Source organism: Squalius cephalus (assembly GCF_949319135.1).
Source record: "Squalius cephalus genome assembly, chromosome: 17".
Taxonomy (NCBI): domain Eukaryota; kingdom Metazoa; phylum Chordata; class Actinopteri; order Cypriniformes; family Leuciscidae; genus Squalius; species Squalius cephalus.
In genome coordinates, this window is record NC_137138.1 from 33,736,322 (window position 1) to 33,761,278 (window position 24,957).

At 36.6% G+C, this 24,957-nt stretch overlaps 1 protein-coding gene across 1 annotated transcript; it reads left to right on the forward strand.

The window, feature by feature from the left end:
- Positions 1 to 12,310: 12,310 nt before the first annotated feature.
- cdx1b (caudal type homeobox 1 b) lies at positions 12,311 to 19,553 on the forward strand. Its single transcript, XM_079898365.1, has 3 exons — positions 12,311 to 12,911; positions 15,236 to 15,384; positions 18,958 to 19,553. The coding sequence occupies exons 1-3, from the start codon at positions 12,500 to 12,502 to the stop codon at positions 19,153 to 19,155; spliced, it is 759 nt and encodes a 252-aa protein (XP_079754491.1). The 5' UTR covers positions 12,311 to 12,499; the 3' UTR covers positions 19,156 to 19,553.
- The last annotated feature ends 5,404 nt before the right edge of the window (positions 19,554 to 24,957 follow it).

The following is a 24,957-nucleotide window of genomic DNA, read 5'->3' on the forward strand; positions in this document are numbered from 1 at the left end:
GCACATTGTCAGTGTCCTCTTTGCTCCGCAATATATTTTTCACTGTGTGAGAACATGATGTGTGGAGTGAGAGCGGAATGGCTTGTCGGACGTAGCAACAGTAACTAAGAGGGGCGGGTCTTTGTGAATGGTCAATTTCAAATCATTTAAGTCTTTGTGGACTCGGGCGGACTCGACTCGGATGTTAAGGACTTGGACTCGACTCGGACAGGAGGACTCGGACCCAACACTAATAAGCCTATTTTTATTGCAATTTCTTTTAAACATTCTTTTATTCAATCAATCATCAAAATAATTGCCAGATACAAAGGGTCTACCACACTCAGCTACCAAGATAATCAATAACGACAGCCCTAGGGTGAACTCCAGAAACGAAGGGAGAGCTGGATCCAAATGCAAAGTAGTTTAATAAGAACCTGAACCTGAACCAGGGAACCGAGAACAGACTGCGACACAACAAACGTACATCCATGTAGGACAACACCAGACAAAGAACATGAGAAACACTGGGGTATATATATATATATATATATATATATATATATATATATATATATATATATATATATATATATTGGCAAATAAGACACTCTTGGGAACAATCAGGAACTAATCAACAAGAAAAACTACAAAGGACTATAAAACATGGCACAGACCAGGAAATAACAAAAGTCCACACAAGGGGAATGCAAGACCGGAATAATGACACCTGCAAACTACAAAACAGAATATTGTTGTTGTCCTTTCATGGACTGAGTATAGTTGCAGATGTTATAATAAATGTAATGATAAAAGCAATACTGAGCAGTTCCAGCAATAGACATAGCTCAACAGAAGCATTTATTCGGTCACTATTTCTTGTTTTTGTTTGAATACCTAGGCCTTGAGTTACCTCAGCAAAGTAGTCCTCTGGAGTAGTTTTAACTTCTTCTTTGTGTCATACTTTAATGCAAAATCCAAATGCCTTGAAGACCATGGCAAGACATGTCTCTAAGAACTTGTTCTCGTTCCTGTCAGTGGTGATCTACATGGGACTGGTAAAGGTATGGACAGTGACAGATTACTGGAATGGGTCCAGACTCTACAGTATAGGCTTTCAACACTTAAAGCAACACTAAGTAACATTTTTTACCTTAAAATAATGTTTCCAAAATCGTATCAGTGGTTCATTAAGTTGTAACAGGGTGAAAGGCACTTCTGGATTCGCTTTGCAGCCCTATATCTGCTATAACCACACTATGCAAGTTTGCCAAACCAGGTCGCGTTTCTGTAGTTCGAATGAGACATAAGAAAACTACAAATATGACTTGCTTTATGTCAAGCATTACAATAGTCATTACTTAGTTTCTCTTCGTTTATGATGTCGCAATACATCATACTTTCATGAAATCATGCAACATACTCTACCTTGTCTGTGGACATCGTTCATTCCAAAGCCGGTGCTGGATAAACAGTGGATAAACAGTGGGCGTGAGTGCGACAGTTGGCCGCAGGCGGCGAAATTATTTACAACAGCTGTAATGGACAATTCCGCTTCCAACCTGTAGGGCGACCGAAGAGGAAAAGTTCCTTAGTGTTGCTTTAAAGCGTTAGCTGTTAGTTGTGCCCGACTCACTTTATGCATATACATGTTTTTTTCTCATACGCTATGAAGACAAATCCTCTGTAGCACAGAGACATAAAGCAATGGATGTAGCTACAAAGCAGTCATGGCCCTCGTGGATGATAAGCAGGGTTCTAAATTAACACCCGCCAACCCGCCAAATGCGGGTTAAAATTCATTTTGGCGGGTGTTAATAAAAACTTACTAGCCAGTTTGGCCGGTGATGCATGAGGCATTACATGCAGGGATGTTATGGAGGCTAAACGCACGTAAACGCCGTTTACGCACCTCCCAAAATTCGGAAATGGTGTTTACCCACCTCCTAAGTGTGTTTATCCACCTCTAAATTGCGTTTATCCACCTCTAAATTTCACGCTTTTCCAGTGCGTGATCGCCGATCGGTACATGATTCGAGCATTTGGGCCGTTAACGACAGAGCAGAACATTGAGCAGAGAGCGCAGCGCGCCGACACACACACACACACACACATGGAAGAGAACGGCGCACACACGGAGCGGAAAAGACACGCTCGTTAGCTGCGAGAGAATGAAACCTGATCGCCGAACACGGAGGGGCGAGACGGAACATTTTTGGTTTTATTTATTTATTTATTTATTTTTGTGCAAAATCGTCTGTTAATGTCGGCAGCCATTACACTTGTGGAAACTACAGTGCAACTTATATTGTCTTTCTTCTGTTAATTACAGAAACTTTTTTCTGAGTTTTCTTTAGCCTAAAGTTTGCGAGAAACCATGGAAACGAATGGACACAGAAAACACAAGAAATAAGACAAACGGAGTTGGCTAGTAAAGTATTAAACGAAATGCGGCAGTGGTTGGGACAGACTTCTGGGGGCGAGAAGAGGAACGAGGCAGGGGGTGAGGAGGGTATCGACAGAGAAACTAAGAAAAGAAAATGTAATGCCAAATGGCTGACGGGTCGTGAATGGCTAGTGTTTGATCACAATAATGTCATCATGTATTGTCAGGATTGCCACATGTAGCCTACTAAAAAAAAATAATAATAATAATAATAATTTTGGCTAGTGGATATTCTGATTGGCTGGTAACTTTAGAAAGTTACCAGCCACATTGGCTGGTGATCAAAAAAGTTAATTTAGAACCCTGATGATAAGGTCTTGGGTCTGGCCCAATACCATTTTGGGACCTCCTTGAGTAGCACATCTAGGACTGTGGGACCATCTGAAGCTTTCCACAAATCACCTTTAAAAACTGCCCAGTGTGGAAGCATGACACGAATCAGACAACCATCTTCTCTGTGGTGAATGGAAATACACAAAAAAAAGTGCAGATGTGATCCTCCTTTCATTCAGCAAATGGAGATGGAGGGTATAATCAAGTGATGGATAATCCAAGTGATGGTGGTGGTGGTTGAGGAGAGACCCCAACATGATCGTAAAGCGCTTTGGGTGTACAGTAGTACATATGAAAGCGCTATATAAATGCCTCGTTCATTCATTAAGTTATTCAATGGACAGAAATTACTGTTCCAATTCCTGCTACCATGTGAGACTGCAACAAGTGAGTAGAACTTATTCTGTGGTGTTGTGTAGATGTGTTCATATTTTATCTATTGACCTGAGATGTGTTTTACATTTGAATATATGATTCTGAAATATGTCCCATTATTTTCCACACAGAAACATGGGAGGAGTGGATGTATCCGATGGCCTCAGTGGGTATTATTAAGTGCACAAAAACAGAAAGTGGTACTGTGCCCCTCATGAAAAACAATACAACATACTTTTAAAATGAGTACGCAATTAACATAATTTAAAAGAGTATACTGTACTTCACTGAATGTAATGTTTTCAGACACTTAATTAAAATTTAGTTTACAGACATTTTTAGATCACAGACAATTGGTTGAACTTAGTGCTTTTTGAACCACTTAAGTAGGACTTGAGTACATCTTTGTATGTAATTTCATACGGAGCCCCTAAGGGGACTAGCCTGGATGCCAGCCGAACTTAGCCCCGCCCACAACATTTGAGGTCGTGAAGTTCGGTCTGGACTCGATCCGTTGTGGAGCCACTATGCTCGAACCAGAGCTGTTTGGACCAATCAAATTGTCAGGACGGGCTTTATACGATGATGGACAGATGATCAACAGTAACGTAATCATCCACGTCACCAAAGAGCGCTTGTGTTGAATTTGTTTACAACAAAGATGACTGCCGCTGGAGAATTGAGATGTGTAGATTCCGCCATCGCGTCTGTTATAGAAGATGTCGACAACGCATTGATTTTAAAAAAGGAACAGAGAGCCGCGAGGCATTTGTCGATCGGAAAGATGAATGAAGAAAATATGTCACTTACTCCGTTCCTCTGATTGGTTGTAGGTCTATCCAATCGAGTGCAGAGGCATTTTCTTTCCTGGTTCGGTTGAAACACGCCTCATAATCACAGCCCAATAGAGCTGGTAAGTCCCGCCCCTTCCGCTAACCCCGCTAGACCTCTAGGTTGAAAAATCGTCAATGCAAGTGAATGGGAGAAAATAATTATTTTCTGGTCCCGTTTGAATTGTGCCATAAATGTGAACATATGTTGTCTGTGAATTTTTTATATAATTTTTCGTGTAAAGAATGCTACAATTTAGCGGGTAGAAGTTTGATACGGTTAGACTTTGTGTGAGAGCACTTTGTGGACTACAACTCTTCGCTGCTTTCGACTCGTTTGAAACGTCACCACCACTAGCACACGGACACTAGCTCACGGATCCCGCTAAACATGGCTGTGTCTTTGGTGCACTTCACTGCCTTCTTTCAGGGAGAGGACAAAATCGTTGAGGTTGGCGAAAACCACGGGTAAGTCAACTTTATGGGGTGACGTCACATAGGCGACATGTAGTCTTTCTCGTTATGTCTTTTCCACAACTGCTAGCCGAAGAATCATACCATATACTGTCAAACTCGTAACATGAAAAATTATATAAAAAATTCACAGACAACATATGTTCACATTCATGGCACAATTCAAACGGGACCAGAAAATAATTATTTTCTCCCATTCACTTGCATTGACGATTTTTCAACCTAGAGGTCCAGTGGGGTTTTACGGATGGGCGGGACTTACCAGCTCTATGGAGCAGTATCAGACTCATAACTCTGACTAGAATCTGAGTATGACGACGTCAGGCTAAAGGGACATGGTGGTGGGGGAAAATATGAGATTGGAGGAAAAATTATAAGTCAATGCTTTTACTTTCTCACGCAAACATTTTACGCAAAGTTTCTCGGAGGAATGCAAACATTTTACACAAAGTTTCTTGGGGTAGCGCAAACATTTTGTGACGAACGCAAAGTCTCTTGAGGGAATGCAAACATTTTACGAAAGGTTCCTCGGGGGAACGCAAACATTTTTGCGACAAATGCAAAGTTTTTGGGGGAATTCAAAATGTTTATGGTTATTCACGTAACCCTGGTTCCCTGAGAAAACAGAAACCGGTATTATGTCAGTTTTAGCTGATGCTTATGGGGAAAACTCCTGTTTTCTTCAAATCCTGAAGCCTGATTGATTCACGTCTGATAAGCCACGAAGAAATGCCGAATTATCAGAATCTTTCAACTGAGGAGCGGCTTAGCGTGACTCTCTGGGCAGCGTAATAGTACAACAAGCTACGCAAAGCTCATTCCCGTTATCTCAGGACACCAGGGTTTCATGAGTAACCATAAACATCACTCGCATTACTTCAGTTTTAGCTGACGCTTATATGGAACTTAATCTAATAGCATTGAACTACAAGCGCAGAATGGAAGCCGCTCTGCGAGCCGACAGCTAGGGTGCGCTCGATTGAGGGCCCTTAGACCAGCTAGGAGAAAGGCACAGACCACAGTCGGAGCCTGCTACACAGTCCATAAGTGTCTCCGACTGACAACACCTGTGCTTGAAGAACAGGGATGTCCATGTTGTAAAATCTGACAAAGGTGGACGGCGAGGACCTGCTGGCCGCCGCACAGATCTCTGGGATAGCGACTCCGCTGGACCACACCCAAGAGGAGGCCATATCTCTAGTCCATGGACTTGTAAGCCAGTGCTATCGCATCCACAATCCATTTGGAAAGTCTTTGCTTTGAAACCGGCAGCCCTTTATTTCGGCCTCCAAAGCTGACAAATACTGTAGCTGCCCTGATTGCTGAAATTGGCTCAGTAGACACTTGGAAGCATCGGTCACGACCATTTTCCTCCTGGAAACTGAGCCCAGCGTTACCTTGGTGATTTCCAAGGGACCAAGGCGCAGTCGTGGGCAGTGGCGGATACAGAACGTCATTAATAGGTGGGCCTGGTGAATATACGGAGGGGCCTTGGTTTTTTAAGCTTATATACACGCCCAGTGGTGTAACTTTGCTAAATCAGATATATGTACTTCTCATAAAAGGACACTCTTATCATGCATGCCACAAACCAAAGCCCATCGCACAATCCAGATGTGCGTTCATAATGTTCATAATGTTATATGTATGTGTATAATATGTTTAATAAAAACAGATCTGTGTGTTCTGGTGTCAGAACAAGTAGGAACCACTTAAGAATCACCAGTGAGGCGTGAATATCTCATTTGTTGGTACAGCAACTGGTCTTTAATTTCCTAACATTTAAAACCATATAAAAGCAAATGATTTATTGCAGTACATTGTTTTATTACACTGCTATAACTTCATTTAATTGACTTATTTTTCATACTTTAATTTAAAATAAACTGTCTTTTTAAAAAAAAAAATATATATATATTAAATTAAATTCACATGTATTTGTATAACGCTTTACACAATACATCATTTTAAAGCAGCTTTACAGAAAAATACATGTTTCTACATGACAATTTAGAGTGATCTGTTCAGAGGTGATGTGTCCATGTGAAATGTAGTTATAAGATAATGCACATTATGCAGTTATCTAACATTTCATTTAAGCAGAAACAATGATCTAATGATTCATAATGATTACAATATATGTGGTGCATGTTGATTCAGAGTTGGCGTCATCTGAAGTCCTCGCAGGAGTTGGAGTCATCTCGAGTCGTCTCTTCACATCTGAAGTCTTCGTAATAGGCTGGATCCAAACTGGAGCTGACATAGTCTCTAGTTGCCTCGGGATGGGCATCCTAAGATAAAACAGAAAAGCAAATTGAAAATAATTTGCATTTCTGCTGTTCATAACATTTCAAGCAATATAGAGTCATGTGCATTTCATCTGATATAACTGGAGTACAAGGTTATGAGATGCGTCATATGAATGCTAGGCTAAAGAGAAGCGTCTTTAATCTAGATTTAAACTGAGAGAGTGAGTCTGAGACTTGAACATTATCAGGAAGGCTATTCCAGAGTTTAGGAGCCAAAAGCAAAAACGCTCTCCCTCCTTCAGTGGACTTCTAGATACTATCAGAAGCCCAGAGTTTTGTGATCTTAAAGAGCATGATGGAATGTAAGGCAATAGAAGATCAGTTAAATACACAGGAGCTAAACGGTTTAGGGCTTTATAGATCAGTAGCAATACTTAATAGGTAACCAGTGTAGAGATGATAAAATTTGTGTTATATGATCATATTTTCTTGACCTCGTAAGAACTCTAGCGGCTGCATTTTGGACTAATTGTAGCTTGTTTATTGAGGATGCAGGACAACCAGCTAGTAATGCATTACAGTAATCTAAAAGTCATAAATGCATGAATGTTAGCAATGTTTCTGAGGTGGAGAGAAGGCTGTTTCTATAACATATGAAATACATTTTTGAAAGACTAATATAACACCCAGGTCTTTAACTGTAGAGGAGGAAGTGACGGTACATCCTTCAAAATGCTAATTATATTCTAAGAGATTCTGTGTACAGGTTTTTTGGTCTTATCCAAATTTAATAGAACAAAACTACTGGTCGTCCAATATTTTATATCTTTAACACACTCATTTATCACTTAGTTTAGATAATTTAGAGATCTGGTCATGGTGAAATATAAGTGCATCATCAGCATAACAGTGGAAACTAATTCCATGTTTTCTTATAATATTACCAAGAGGCAGCATGTACATTGAAAATAGCAGAGGGCCTAACACAGATCCTTGTGGCATTGCATAATTAATGACGTTATCTCAGATATTTCCCCGTTTAAATAGACACAATGGTAACGGTCTGGTATGATCTAAACCACCTTAATGCCTGTCCCTGAATACCAGTGTAATTTTGTTGTCGATCTAAGAGTGTTTTATGATCTATAGTGTCGAACGCAGCACTAAGATCAAGTAAAACTAGTATTGAGATGCAAAGCAGACGCGAGAAATTTGTAATTTTAACAAGCATGGTTTTTTCAATCCAGACTGAAATCTTTCAGATATCATTAGACCAAATTTTTGCCTATATATTCCAAAGCTTTTTGAAATTCCAAGGAACAGTGAAGAAAAAATCTTGATTAGATAAAAGGCATGTGCTGTTGACCCCTCTGAGAAGATAGAAAACAAGAAAAGCTATTCTTTACGTATCACTTAATTGTTTCATAACTTCAAGTAATGTTGTTTACCTCTGCAATGCATTGGCCAAATGGACATCTCCATGCATGGATTAATAAACAACACTGTATGATTTTTTTCTATGGCGAAGGTTTAAGGTAGCAGACAAGAATAAACTCAACCAGGAAAGCTGGTCCAGTTCATGGAATTGAGTTACAAAAACGTAATATTATTGATAATCCCCTGCATGCTACAGATAGCAACATATTTAGTCACAGATTACAGCTATACCATTGAATGTTATAGAATGTTTTTTTTTTTCATGGCTGTGAACTTCTGTATCATTCCCCCCTTCTTCCTCTTAAATAAATAATTATTTTGCAGCTTATTGTTTCATTATTTATTTGTATTTGTATTATACATCTATTAAGTAGCCTACTGTTTTAACTGACTACTAAAAGTAAATAATTAAATGGTAAGTACAATTACGAGTTTAACTGATATTTTGTTATGTGGCTTTAATATTATGATGATATTAAAGCCACACTGAGTGTGAGTAAGCCTTTATTAGGTGTATGTGTAATTTCGCGGTGGTCCTGCAGGGGACTGCATGAGACTGTTTCTTTGGCACTGGATTCACATGGCGATAATACAGAGCACTTTTCAGCCGCAAGTAACGATGATTTTGTGAAGCATTTTGTGATCCGTACGATCGTTTCTACAGTATGATACGATATGCTTTTTTGGAAACACGGTCCTGTTTAGTGCGTATTACTAAGCCGAAAATAAATAAATAAATAAATAAATAAATATAGCCATGAATTGTAGCCTTAAATAGCTAAATTAACACATTTCAAATGTGTGACACGTTTGAATTAAGTCATATCTTTACACTAAAAATTAGGCTATATGTTGATGTCATGTTAACTTTAAGACACCATACTGGACAAACGTGATTTTTAGAGAAACATCTGCATCTGCAGTATGGTGTCCTACATATTATATTGCATAACAAATATATATATATATATATATTTGTTATGCAATATATGTAGGCCTACATATGTAATATATATATATAATAAAAACAAGTAGCCTATTGTTATCTACTGTATTTGTTATCTGCTAAATTAGCTATACGCTACTAAAAGTCTAATATAGACAATTGTATATTGAAAGCTTTTATTAAATTGCTATTTTTAAGATATATTTATCCTGGTAAGGAGGGGAAAAACTACAACGTGGTTCTCAGTTTTTTATTTTATTTTATTGAGGTTATTGCCGAAATATGGAAGCACGAATTGGTGCGTGGTCGAATGATCGAAGAAAAAGTGTGATGTCTTGTAAATGCAAGTACGAATTAAAATATTCTTTTTCACAGCTCGGTGTTAACAAGGGCAACGAGCACTCTCTCCGCCTTGAGACGTCTGATTTTTACCCGCATTATTATCAACCATCAGCGTTTGTTACACTCTTGTTTTTCGCTCCAAACAGACTAAAGGTGTTTTAATCAACACTGAAATATTTTGTTAATATATATTTATTTATATTTTATTTGTAATTCATATCGACCATTGAAAATCAGTTCCGTCTGTTGCTTTCTCAGGGTCAGCAAGTCGATGAAGATATTCTCACCCTTTTTGTCGAAAGCTCTTCCCATTTCAATCACAAGGAAGTCACACCTGGTTGTGAAACGTGTCGCACACATCTAAATCCTCTCAAATCCTCTCCAAACCCTTTTCTCCTGCTGGACTGACAAAAATCGTTTGCATTATTGTTTCCTCAATGTCTTTTATGGATGGGAGAAAACATAGGCTACTGGTGGTGCCTTATATTATGGTTTCTGTTTGGATGTTTTCAGATGTTGACCTGCAGTTGAGTGACAATGTTAAATGTCAAGAGGAAAAGTATGAGTCAAACTATGAGAAATGACTAAATTCTGAAGAAATAGATGTTAGATAAGATTAAATCCTGATAATTTGTGTACATATTAACTAATTAAGTTTACGAAATAGATATACCAATAGGTTGGATACAAAAAATGTCTAAACTAGCCTACTAAAAATAAATCTAATATCGAGCAATCAATAGGCTACCAAAGCAATCTTCAATTACAGTGTTGTTGTCTAATCAATAGCTACAATTTTTCTAATCGAACTCTTAAGTTAAATAAAGCTACACCGATTATATAATTATTTGCCCACAAACGCACTCAATGTTTGTCACATTATCTGCCTACACAATCATAAATAATATTGATTAGCAGCACTTATAACTGTAGCACAGATTAAATATGTGCCCTACACTAAAAAATAAAACAATTTTCACAACGAAATCGGCAGTAAATTTCACAAGTGGCCTAATTAAAAAATGGCTTGATTAAACGTGCAATTTTTAAGTAGAAAGACCGAAATAGTCTTGTATTTTCTTGTAGCAACTCCAATAATTTTTTTTTTTTTTTTTTTTTTTTTTTACAGCATAACACAAATTTGCAGATGTTTCTCTCAAAATCACGTTTGTCCAGTGTGGTGTCTTAAAGTTAACATGACATCAACAATTACTTTCTTAATAAATGTTTGATCTCACAGTGGACGATTCATAAAGACATTTTATAAAGCTCTCTAAATATCTTTTGATATCTTTCTTATAAATTTTATATTTTATATCTTTATGATGGTTTCATTCGTCTTTCATTCATCTTTTTTTTTTTTAACAGTTCATATTTTATGGCCGTAGGCCTATATGTTTTGGATGGAGACTTGATATAATTTGGTAGCCTATATTAATTGTATCTCTGTCCACCGACACCGACGCTTCTCTTCAAAAACACGCTTTGAAAAGTGAGAGCTCAACATCGCAATTGGTACAGAAATATTAATTAGGCTATACATCGCTGAAAATACAGAATTGTACTATAGACATCAATGACACTGTTGAAAACACATTTCTATAGTAGCCTAAGCTGGATGATTTTCCAGTAAAAAAATAAAATTTAGCCACACTTTAGTAAAATCTGCTGAAAATCAGACATTTGCCATTAACCAGGTCCAGAACTAACAAATACATTAGCTCTGCTATATATTCAGCATTAACCTAGATGTAGCCTAGTATTTTAAAATTAAGGCTGTCTAAACTTTAATTTCGTCTTGCGCAGATTCGCTAACGCGAGGTTCGGGATCGAACACCTGCTGCACATCCCGTGTTTTAATTCAGCAGAACTCGAACAAGAAGAGGTTCGGAATCGAACACTGAGGAAATCCCGTTCCATGTGTGGCCTACTAATATACGCATTGAAATAATCTTTCTATAACATCCAGTGTGTTATAAAATGTGTCTGCAAATGTGTCACATTTTAACGCACATCCCATAAAATCTAAAATGACGTAAATGTAAATGATTATATTATGGCCATGATCTTTGCCTTGTTCACACTGTAGCTGCTCCTTGTTTTAAACCCAATGATAATCAAATGTGTGTGTGTGTGTGTGTGTGTGTGTGTGTGTGATTATAGGACAATTGTATATTGTATTTAACCTACTCAATGAAGGCTACAGCAGGCCTATAGCTACACTGCAATACATTTTTGTAAGAAATCTGGTATAAACTGGTAGTTTTGTCTGGCAAAATCTTATTATTAAAATAGTGACAAAGTTGTATTACGGCATGTCATTTAATTATAAAATGTTGATTTACCAATATATCCATTTAAACTAATCTTTTTTTAATGTAAAATGATATTGGAAGGCCACATTATGACTTAAAGTTTATGATAATTATTATGATATTGATAATTATGATAATTATTTTATGATATTATTTTAATAAAACAAAGACTGAGCACAAGCGACACTAAACTAAAAACAATAGCCAACAAACACAATATATAAAAACAAGCATAGAATAACTTTTTTTTTTTTAAAATATATAGGCTATATATAGGCTATTGATGCGAATTTCGTGAATGCTTCTTTCCCTATAAGTTGACCCTTTTACTTGTTTTTAACAATAATGTATCTTACAAATATAGTGATACTTTCTTGTTAAATATAATTTTATCCGTAAGTTATAAGATAAACCACATTTTACTTTTAAACTTAATCGAGGCTACATGTAGGCCTTTAAATGCAATGACATCTTTTATGGTAGCATTTTTACATTTTCCTAAAAATTAGCCAACAAACATGTTTGCAGTGGATAATTATATAATAACTCATTGCATTCTTTCATGCGCCGCTGTGTTTCGATACCGTGGGAGGGTGATGATCGGGATCATAAACGTGACGTCAGCCTCGCAACCTTTAGCAGGCACTGAGGCAGAAGGGTTCAGAGAATCTGTCCAGGTAGACGAACCGTCAGGTTATAGGGAAACCTGGGTCTGAGGAGCCAAGATCAATCGTGCGGGTGCATATTATGCACTGGAGTCTTCAGGCGGGAAAATGTATGTGAGTTACCTCTTAGAGAAGGACACCAGCATGTACCCAAATTCCATGAGACACCCAAGCCTAAACCTGAACCCTCAGAATTTTGTAACCGCACCTCCACAGTATCCGGACTTCACTGGATACCATCACGTCCCTGGGATTACCAACGACCCTCACAGCCAAACCGGAGCCTGGAACCCCGCGTACCCTCCTCAGAGAGAGGAATGGACACCTTATGGCCCAGGAACCGGACCTTCGGCTTCGGGCACCGGTCAGCTGGGCTTCAGTCCTCCGGAGTTTTCATCTGTCCAAGCGTCGGGCCTTCTCCCATCGTCCATAAACTCATCCGCCGGTCAGCTGTCGCCGAACTCGCAGAGACGGAACCCGTACGACTGGATGCGTCGGAGCGCGCCCCCGTCAAACTCAGGTGCACTTCAAATCTGAATGCAATTATAGCACTTTAAAAAGTATAAGTCAGTGATGATTATTATTATTATCATCATCGAGACGCATAACCCATAGCACGAATTGTATGTATCATGCAATTTATACGCAAAAAAAGCATTTTACGTGCATATGATACGCACTTTATGGCGTGTGTACGCACACTCCACACCACTAATCCTACCCAAGGGGTTTACAGGGCGTATCATATGCACGTAAAAACTATTGGTTGCGTATAAATTGCACGATAAATACAATTCGTAAAATAGATACGCATTTTCATGAGATCGTGTTGACATGACTATCGGGTTCGCAAAAAAGCCACTTTAAATAAGTTCAATTACAGCCTATATGCCATATGTAACGTCGAAACTGGTGAGCTCGGCGCCACGGCCACAGTTTTACAGCTGACAAAACTCCTCTGCATTCACGCGTTTGTCATGCTAATAGAGATGTGTGTGTGTGTGTGTGTGTGTGTGTGTGTGTGTGTGTGTGTGTGTGAGTCCCTTTGCTTTGATGTCACTCTTTGTTCTTTTTTATGCCTGGATGCCGAGAAGTCTGTTGAATACACGGATGCGCACGTGTAATTAACAACATACTAAAATAGGGTTACACTTTATTTTGTAACACTTTATTTCACAGTGTCATTGTTACATTACATGCAGTTACTAGTAATTACTAAAAAAATATGTATAATTACATGCAACAATCCCTAATCCTAACCATATAGTAAGTACATGTAGTAGTTACTTAATATTACTTGTAATTAAAGTGCAACAAAGACACCTTAAAATAAAGTGTAACCCTTTATTTTAAGGTGTCCGTGTTACAGTGTAATTATACATTTAAGTACTGAGTAATAATAATTAGTTACATATACTTACTATATGGTTAGGATTAGGATTTGGTTTAGGGTTAGTTGCATGTAATTATGCATAATTTATTGTTATTACTACAGTAACTAAATGTAACGTGTGTAACAATGAAACTGTAAAATAAAGTGTAAGCCTACCTGAAATAGCAGTAAGGATTTTTTTTAAATAAACCGAGAAAAAGCAGTAAATAAAAATAAATAAAAAGATAGTCGTGTAATAATTAATGAGATTATGTCAACACTTAGATCAATTGCTTAAACTTAAATTCGGCGGATCTCGGTGGATTATAAAAAAATGAATTGAGAACATTTAATATGTTTACATGTACAGTTGGACCTAATATTTCCATCCGATGGGAAAGTATATGCAGTAATAACTTTGATATTTCAGGAAACTTTAGGGACCAACAATGACTCTCATTAATTAATTCCATGCCATAACATCATAGAAAAGATGGGGAAAAGTCGTACATTTAGTTGGACATATACTGGGTGGTAATGTCCGTGTGAACACTATTTCACTCACAGTCTATAATATGAAAAAATGCATATGCCATAAAACTAGAATCTTGAGGCAATTCCTCAAGACAGTACTTTTAATCACTAAACATTAACATACATCTCAGTAAACGAACTGTCAAAAGTCTGGAGCCAACCAAGCACAAATGAAGTATTATTAGCTCATTAACGTCCTCAGTTTTATACATCACAGTGAAATAACTGGCTTTAAAATGGAGGATTGTAAGAGTTGCTCGGCTGAGTTAATGATAACTAGAGATTATGGTCTCTGGTGAGATTTTGGGTGAAGATGCTATATGGATGAGAAGCTAATTATCTGGAGTTCCTCCCTGTGTGTCTGTTGCCCTAGACAGGCGGCGTCCTTCCCTTCGCCGTGTGTGTGTTTTAATATTTAACCTGCCGGCCACTTAAGTCCCCTCTTGCCACTGACAGGGTAAACTAAGTTTGAAATATAGAGACACGATTCCAAAGACCTTTATAACATGGACATCTTGGTGTTTTATATATGTGTGCTCTTAACGATTGGCTTGATTAAGGGAGCAAACACTATGTTCCCATAGTTACTTTTTAATAGAGAAGATAAACACATTACTGCATTAACTCAAAAAGACCCTTTATTTTTATCACATTATCATTAATTATAGTCAGTTTGATTTGTTTAGCATTTCTCACTTATTGTTTCAAATCATCCCTCGTGAACGCCACGCGATGTTTACGAGAGAAAAGCCTTGGAAGGAACCAGATTTACATTGAATTGCCATAGAAAAAATATTCTTCAATTATGTGAAGTGGAAAAAGATTCATCAAAGAGACGTGTAGAATGAATTCTTAAAGGGACTGATTTACAGTTTTGTGTTTACATTTTCACTCGATTATTAGTTAATAATGAATTTGCTGTGGTGTTTTTCTTTTAGGAGGAAAGACCAGAACAAAAGACAAATACCGGGTAGTGTACACGGACCATCAGCGTCTGGAGTTGGAGAAAGAGTTTCATTACAGTCGTTACATCACAATAAGAAGAAAAGCAGAGCTGGCGACAACACTCAGTCTGTCAGAGAGACAGGTCAGCTGCTTTCATACAGTCATTACACAAATATGATATCATAATCTTAGCCTAATCATGCATACCTAACGAGTTTATGATTACTCATATGCAGTGTTGGGGGTAACGCATTACAAGTAATCAGATTACTTTTTCAATTAACTAGCAAAGTAACATTACTTTTTATTTATTAACTTTATTTACTTTTTCAAATAAGTGCAAGTTACTTTGTGTTCCCATGCATTGACTGACAGCTCTCCCGTCCCATGCTGAGACTCATCTCACTTGCACAAAAATAGATTCAGTATTCTTCAAAATGAATAAAAAAACAATATGAAATATTATGTAAATCTTGAATAATTTAATGTTAAATAATACAAATATAATTTATGTATTTAATCTCACTTTATTGACTAAAATATTAACAGATTATTATTTATCTCACTTGCACAAAAACAGATTCAGTATTCTTCAAAATGAACAAATACAGTGAAATGCAAACACTGAATATTACACAAATGTGTAATAAATAAATGTTAAATAATACAAATATACTTTATTTAATCTCACTTTATTGATTAAATGTGAGCAGACAATTATTAATCTCGCTTGCACAAAAAAAGATTCAGTATTGCTCAATATAACAATATGAAATGCAAACACTAAATATGTGAATCTGGAAAATGTGATTCACATAATATGTGAATATAATATGTAAACATAAATGTTCAATAATACAAATATACTTACCCCTGGTTTCACAGACAGGGCTTAAGACTAGTCCTAGACTAAAATGTAAGTCTGAGCTGTTTCCACTGAAATAAACTTGCACTGACTGATCTTAAAAATATATCAGTGCTTTTTTAGTTTTAAGATGCACATCGGTAATGTTTTTTTCTAAGCATGTTTATAAAAATTACTTAAATGTCCTAATTGATCTATGGTCTAATCCTGGCTTAGTCTAAGCCCTGTCTGTGAAACCGGGCCTTTATGTATTTAATCTCACTTTATTGACTAAATGTCTTTGCTGATGACCTTCGACGATCCAGTTCAACCATACTAATAAGCAAAAATGACTTTAGTTTCATGTTTGTTTTTATTGCTGAAGTAAGAGTGATGAACTTGTCCTATTCTTTTGCGATCCTGGGGTGCGTTTCCCATACAACTATATAGCTCGCAGCTTAACTACCATAGTACGATGCATCGTTGGAGAAATCAACTAGCTAGTCACGACTGTTTCCCGAAACCATATGTCGCAAGGTGTCGTGCAACCACGTTGGTTTATGACGTCTCGCACGTGGTGGACTAATAACTTATTTTAATTAATCTGATTGAGATCGAATTAAGGCTAGATTTTGTCATATAAGTTACAGACATGGCATCTGAAGACCATTTCTAATTTTTCTCAGTTATTTTGCTTTAATAGACTCAATATTTGGCTCTTTCTTACATAGTAGAGCACGTTCGCACATGCGCAGTCTTCAAAAACGGTGCTTTAAATCTCTTGACAAACTAAAAGACGTAAATTACATTTGTATGTATTCTAAGTAAATAACACGGGTTGTACTGAATGTCAGCTTGGTTATTTTGCTTAAGACAAGGATTTATTCAGTCTACATCTCATGTAAACTAGAAACTATGCTTCGCTGTCGTTCCAACCACACAAGTTTGCGATGCTGTTTGCGAACGTTCGTTGGAACGATGGTTTCGGGAAACACCAAATCGTTGAACTATGTTGATAACGACGGAACTTGCGACCATAGTTGGCTAACGATGCTTTTGGGAAACGCACCCCAGAATGGCCAAAACAATCTCACAGCAATTCGTAACTATTTTGCGTTTTGGCGAATTGGTGGCTAATTTGTATGAATTTGTACAGTCTCATTCGTACGTTTGCGTATGATCTGTTTGTCACCCCAGTGACGGGTATGTTTAGGGGCGGGGTTATGGGTGGTCCTGCATAATGACTTTTTTAAAACACATAGTTAGAATTTATACGAAATCACCACCTCGTACAATACTTTTGTCTTCCTGTGAGATCGGGTTAAAATGGCAGCACAGCTGAAGGGTTTGTTTGAGCTGCGCCCTCTGCATGCATTTCCTTCAGCATGAGGCTTATTCATTTCACTTTTGGCCTTACATTTGCCAAAAATAGAACTGTTGTTGTTGTTTTTTTGTATTTGAAAAATACAAGCCCAGTCCAGGTGAGAAAAAAGTAATACAAAACTAACATAACGCATTCCATTCCATAAAAAGCAACTAAAGCAATAAGTTACTTTTTTAGGGAGTAATTCAATATTGTAACGCATTACTTTTAAAGGAGACCTATTATGCCCCTTTTTACAAGATGTAATATAAGCCTCAGGTGTCCCCAGAGTGTGTCTGTGAAGTTTCAGCTCAAAATGCCCCACAGATGTAATGTAAATTCCTATTTTTGAGTGGAAGGAAAAACATGCTGTTTTCGTGCATGTATCTTTAAATGCAAATGAGCTACTTCTCCCCGCCCACTTTCCAGAAGAGGGCGGAGCCTGTACAGTGACTCTGATACTCTGCGAAAAAACTAAACAAAACAAAACATCTCATAAGAAAAAAACAATCCAAGGCACTCAATTTGTTTTTAGAAAAATATAAAAAAGCATTTTACTTTCAGACTTTTGGGTGCCTTGGATTGTTTTTTCTTATGAGCTGAAAGAGCACAGAGATACTGAATTTACTTTTTGCTTTCCTTGTATTTAAAAACAAAACATCTGTTTGGTTTTGATTATCAGCTCTCTCGTGGTCATGCTCACCTGACATTGCAATACTTCATCATCATGAAAGGTATTATTTGCGTTTTAAAGCCATATCAGTTTAAACTAATATGTTTTTTTGAATGTATAAGTCCATCCGAAGCAGGCTGTCAGATGGCACGTCCCGTGAGGATTAAACTAATTTCTCTATTGCGTTTAAACTGTCAAAAACACACAGAGTTCACAAAAGCACAGTTGGTTGTGTCAATGAGCGTAAACAGCAGGGGAATAAATCACATGTGTATATTAGATCTGTGTATTAAAGTAAAAGCAGCGTAATATACACATATTTGATGTTAATTTGACTCAAACAAAAGAAAAACAGAAAATCACTCACTGCTCTTGACTGAATAACTTTAGTAGCTTTAATAGGATTATATTTCTTACTTGAATGCTGCTGTTAAATGCTCTGGTGAGGAGATATACACGGCGGACTGTGTACCGCTCACTGAGGGGCGGAGCTAAGCTAATAGGGCGGAGTCTGTCTGCAATCGTGGGCGGGGCTTGTTCCATTGTGACGTCATATTGGAGCACATTCCTGAACGGCTCATTTTGAGACACTTTTTCAGATTTATGGGAAAAAATAACAAACAGTGAATGAATTTTTACCACAATAGGATGGTGCGGACACATAAATATGTTCAAAAACAATATAGAAGTCAATTTTGCATAATAGGTCCCCTTTAAAAACGTAATTTTCCCCAACACTGCTAATATGTCAGATATAGAAGAAAACAACTTTTACCTCAATAACTCTCGAGGGAATTTTTTTTTTCCAGTATGACTCATGGCATGTTGTTGACAGGTGAAGATCTGGTTCCAGAACCGGCGTGCTAAAGAGAGGAAAGTCAATAAAAAGAAGATGCAACAGCCTCAGCCAGCGTCCACAACCACACCAACCCCACCTGGATCATCTCTCCCAGGCAATATGTCCATGGTCACCAGCAGCAGCGGTGGCCTGGTGTCACCGCCTATGCCAATGAATATCAAAGAAGAGTACTGAAGAGAGAAGGACGTGCAGACTTTGACTGTTAATATTTTTATACTGCCCTTTCACACTTAGACATACACATGGTACTTTAAAATCAACACATCTTTGTTGCGATGAAAAAGAAACTGTGACAAACGTGACAAAAGACTGTCTGCTGCATGGGGTTTTATTGAAAAATACAAATGAAAAGTCGTCAACTATACCATTCCAAAGTAAAATGAAGCAACATAAATCTGAAAGGTTGTGTAATATTTCTCTGGCCGTGTTGGTTTCTTTATTTTAGTACTTTATTACCGCTGTTGTTTTGTTCATCATTGTAAACTTTGAGATGTTTTCAGATTATGAAACGGAATTAAAATAATTGTGTATTTCTAAAGTAATTTGTATTAATAAAATAAATGTTTTATTGTGGCAAATCGATTCATTTCACACTTGCCGAGGAGAGCAGCGTTTCCACCCATTCATTCTTTATACTATATTATTATTATTAAATTGTGCCTTAACAGATATCTAACATATGAGCTAATCTACTGTACAGCCAAGTGCCAAATTTCACCCTGTGAAATACATACAGAGAATACAGTGTATTGAGAATACACATATAGTGCTGTTCGCATCAAGCACAGATTTGTCAGTTTTATTGAATGTGTTTTTTAATATTGTTTTAAAATGCCCTTCTTTTTGCAAGGGTCACTGAGAAAATGTCAGATGTTTCCGCACATTTAGAGAGAAACCACAGCTGGAGCAGCATCTCAGGCCCAGTTTACACCTGATATTAAGATGCGTTTTGGTCGATATCACGTAGATGAGGGAGATACATTTCCGCTTACACCTGGTGTTTTAATCTGTCTCTTTTGTCCACTTTCACCCATACAGCAACATAGTGTCAGCCCAGATCCGGCCCACATTTGGTACGCGTTGAATGTACCAGATGTGGCCCGGATCTGGGCCGACACTATCGGCTGTGTTTACACTTGGCATTAACATGCGGTTGTGGCATTAACTACCACTTCTGTCCTGATTTCTTCGAGGGGAGGGTCTATGGGCGGGTAAATGTATGTGTTTATTCAGATCTTTCAATCTAATGGACAAAATTGCAAAAAGACAAAATAACAAAAAGCTCATACAATTTACATAATACGCGACCGGAGACGATGGAAAAACGTACTTTTCCCTTCAAACCAAACTTGGGTCTTCAGCTGATTAAGTTTAATTTTTATAATTATTTAATATTTTTTACGGAGAGAAGACGGTCTTTTAGAGGCTGTTTGAACACACTCGATCACATGAGCGTTTACACTACGAACGCAAACCGGTCGAATGTGTTTTCAACTCCCTCTGGAAGTGGTGAATGTGGACGAGCTCAAAACGTTTTAAACCCATTTACACCTGTATTTAGAGTCGTCCACTTGTGATTCGATCGACTAAAACACACCTTAACACCAGGTGTGAACAGGGCCTGAGGAGAGGACCTGTCTAGTCTGAGATCCACTAAGGAACAGACCTCACTCGAGCCGGAGCTCGCGCTGTTTGCTCAGTGTAACGGCATCGCTGGATAAGAGACGAGCGCACACCGAGAAACTGTGAGCTATTTCATTATCAAGCACACTCTGGACTCTCTTATCAATGGTGTGACAGAGAAGCTCAGCTTGACGGGCATTGCATATCTCCTCCACGGCGTCGCTGAAACAGGACCTGTTTTATGACCACGTTAACAAAGCCAGGGTGTGGCGTCCAAAGGCCAGCGAAAGCCACTGTTGAGCAAACAATATACATCTGCCTGCGTACATATCCATTCACAGAGTCCATATGCCCACACTCAGCCTTCAACACTATTATCTGCATCTTTGTGCATTTCTAAACGAAAGAAGACATTTCACATTTTCATTGTGATCAGTATCTTTCAGATCTCCATCTCTGAATCATCTCACCAGGGACCAAAATCAATAGATTAAATCCTACAAGTGTCCTGATTACACATTAATTGATACATATGAGAGAAATATAGTGATTCTAAAGACTCACTGTTTTATTTAATAAAACTAATAAAGATGTTTTGGTAAATCTGTCTTGTTGCCTTATATTGTTTCATTTTCTTTATCATTGCTCTATTTCTGGTGAGGGGAGAAGTGTATAAACAAGCTTGCTGATAGCTCCCTCATGTCATAAACTTTATTGGGGGCATGTTGTAAAAATATTCTCACCACAGTAACAAAAACTTGTGGATATGCAATTCTGAATGAAGTAGCTACAAAACTTTTTTGGTAACACTTTACAATAAGGTTCATTAGTTAACATTAATGTATTAACTAACATGAGCCAATACATTTGTTACAGTATTTATTAATCTTTGTTAATGTTAGTTAATAAAAATACAGCTGTTCATTGTTTGTTCATGTTAGTTCACAGTGCATTAACTAATGTTAACAAATACAACCTGAGATTTTAATAATGTATTAGTAAATGTTGAAACTAATATTAATTAAGATTAATAAATGCTGTAGAAGTATTGTTCATTCTATTGTTCATAACTAATGTTAACTAATGAATCTTATTGTAAAGTGTTAGCCTACCACTTTTTATATTAGGAAGTCCAAATCATTTCTTGATGCATTTATTAATAGAAATTGAACATGTGTCTAAATCAGTCAGATGGAGGAAGATAAAAAGGATTTTTTATGTATTTTTGTTTATGCATAATTATAATTCAGTACAAAACAAAATAATACAGAACAATGATCACGAACGTGGGGATTCAGAGAAAAGGAAAAATTAATAATTATAAAAATAATAAGAAAAATTACAATCTACATAAAACTTGTTCTATAATACAAGATGTTCTCAAAGCTTTTTTATTGGAGGGGATTTTTTTTGAAGTGATCACAATAATAATTGTAAATTACCCAAGTATCATGAAACTACTGATTTATCGGAAACAAAAAAAGTCCTAATTTGAGGTTGAAGATAAATATTTGTATGTTTGTTTTCCCATCTTAAAACCACTTTTCAAAACCTACAATTTAACGGGATTATCTATAAATAGTTAATTAGGGCAAATAGTGTAAAAATAATAAAAGAAGAATACCCATGTCTATCTTCACTTAAAAAGGCTAAACAAACTCATTACCCGTCTAGCATTACTTATATAGCTTGTTTACGAGGCTATTGTATCATAAACGTTCAATTACAATAGTTATACCCACTAATAATCTCTATAATGGCGAGAATAATTCAACATAAACACTGGAGCTGTAAAGCAATGATTCTAGTGTCTCTCTATAAATAGCAGATATGGTTAAGTGCCTATGACACCTTTTCATTGAACCCAGAGGAATTTACTCACAGAAATACTTCTGTCATCATAAAAACAACTTGCGTTTTTAATAATGCTGTATAATATTATTATCAAACAAAATACAAAAAGCAAGAAAGCAAGGCCCTGTTGTTTACCCTATTTGTGGAAGGTGCCTTATTAAAGTCAACATTATATATATATATATATATATATATATATATATATATATATATATATATATATATATATATATATATATATATATATATATATATGAAGAGTTCAGATGCAAAAGCCTCTAAGTGCCATCTGAAATTTTCTTCTAGAATGATAATATTTATCAAGCTCTTATATTTAAGTTCAGTAATTTCACTTAAATGACAATTAATAGGTAATTTTCATTGCCATTTATGTGAAATTACAAAACTTAAATATACGAGCTTGATAAAAATGATCATTCTAGAAGAAAATTTCAGATGGCACTTAGAGGCTTTTGCATCTGAACTCTTCATATATATATATATATATATATATATATATATATATATATATATATATATATATACACTGCAGAAAATGCTTTTCTTACTCAGTATTTTTGTCTTGTTTCCAGTCCAAATATCTAAAAATTCTTAAATCAAGATGCATTTACTAGATGAGTAAAATGCCATTAGATATTATGTCCTGTTTTCCGGGGGAATTAATCAAAATTAAGAGAGTTGTTGCTTAAAAAAGCTAAATTATCTGCCAATGGGGTATATATATATATTGAGAATATAAAAACATTTAATTTAAAAACAAATAAATTGGGACATTGTTTTTGCACCATAGCCGTCAACAGTGATGAACGGCCAAGAGGAAGTATAAAATAGTTTACTAACTTGCATAATCGTGACATGCCTTGATATCAAACATCAGATTTTTGAGTGAATTTTCTCGGGTCTCTTTGAAAGCCTCATCCTTCACCTTGATAATCAACCTTTGCCTTTGTTGATAATTTCGAGCATTTCAACATGACAATGCATCGATGTCAAAACAAGTTCATGTTTGGCAATCCAAGATAGACGTGCAAGAAACAAACCTCAGTTTCCGAGATGTGAAGTGTGAATGATTAACCCGCACAATGCTCAGTAAACTTTAACATCAATAAAATAGTAGTGTGACTTCAACTGTCATTCACAGCACTTCTAGTGCAGTAGTAATACGATTGTTCATCACCGTGGGAAATGCAGTAATACATAATAATAGCAAATATAGCAATTGCAAAACCACAAGCTCAAATTAGAAATGTAGTACAAGTAAACGCACATCTTAAACGTCAAGGCACATAGAAATGAGTCATATTTATATAACAGTAATATTATATAGAACTGCTCTATACTCCTTTTCAAATGCAGAGTTTTAATTGACTGATGTTTCTGCCTCACAGCGGATGTCAGAGGTCAGAGGTCAAAATGCTGATCGTCCAGGACTAGGACCCTTTTCTTTGTACCTGGATTACTGAGTTATTTAGATTTCATTTGGTTTAGACACGATCCTCCGTTCTTCAAAACTCATCTCAGAGTCCGTAAATTTATGTAAAAATCACACATCTCAAAGTCCGTGAATTTAGCAGGTTTAGTTCAAGTAAACTATACAGTAGCTTTCTGAACCAGCTACTGGGATAATAACAATATAATAATAATAATAATAATAATAATAATAATAATATGGGACCTAATGATGATGATAATAATAATAGGTTAATAACAATAATATGTGTAAGTTGTGTACTTGCATGTTTTTACATTGTACTTATATTTAAAAAATAATTTGTAATTACAGGTGTAATTAATTTCTGTAATTGCATGTATAATTACACTGTTGACCTTCCCTTACACCTTAACTCACCCTTAAACATAACCAGACCACCAGACCTGTCCCTAAACTAACCCGTGTCCTCCTCAATATCACCTCAAAGGTTTTCACAATACAACATCAACACAATAAGAGTTAGTACATAGTTAATGACACCTAATATAAAGTGTGACCTAATAAGAATATTTTTATTTTAATATATACTATAATAGTCACAGCCGAATTACTCACTGACAATTTATTAGTGACACATTTTTTGGGGGAAAATTATCATTTTATTAGTGCCTTGCACTAATTTGAACATTAATCTGGGCATTAATTTGAACAGAGACAGAGACATTGCTTTATAAGTTTTGTAAGAACGTGGGCTTAATGCCATCAAGCAGCGCATCCCAATACATTTCTTTCAAACTCTTGACATTAAGACTGTTTATATATGGCTACTACTAGAAATAAAATATTTATGAATCCTATCGCAAACTGTTTAGTTGATCGGTTGTCGAGTAGGACCGGTTACATTTGGTGCCGTGACCCGGATGGAAGTGAGGATTGGGGGGGGGGGGGGGGGGGTGCATGTGCGTTCCCTGAGAAACTTTTTCGCAAAGTAGGATCATATCCCTATAATATTTCTGCATTAATACCTAATCACCACTCGAGTGTGC

Coding starts and splice junctions, on each gene's coding strand:
- cdx1b (XM_079898365.1), top strand. CDS start 12,500: ATGTATGTGAGTTACCTCTTAGAGAAGGACACCAGCATGTACCCAAAT. Junction 12,912..15,235: donor CGCGCCCCCGTCAAACTCAG/GTGCACTTCAAA, acceptor TTTTTCTTTTAG/GAGGAAAGACCAGAACAAAA. Junction 15,385..18,957: donor TCAGTCTGTCAGAGAGACAG/GTCAGCTGCTTT, acceptor TGTTGTTGACAG/GTGAAGATCTGGTTCCAGAA.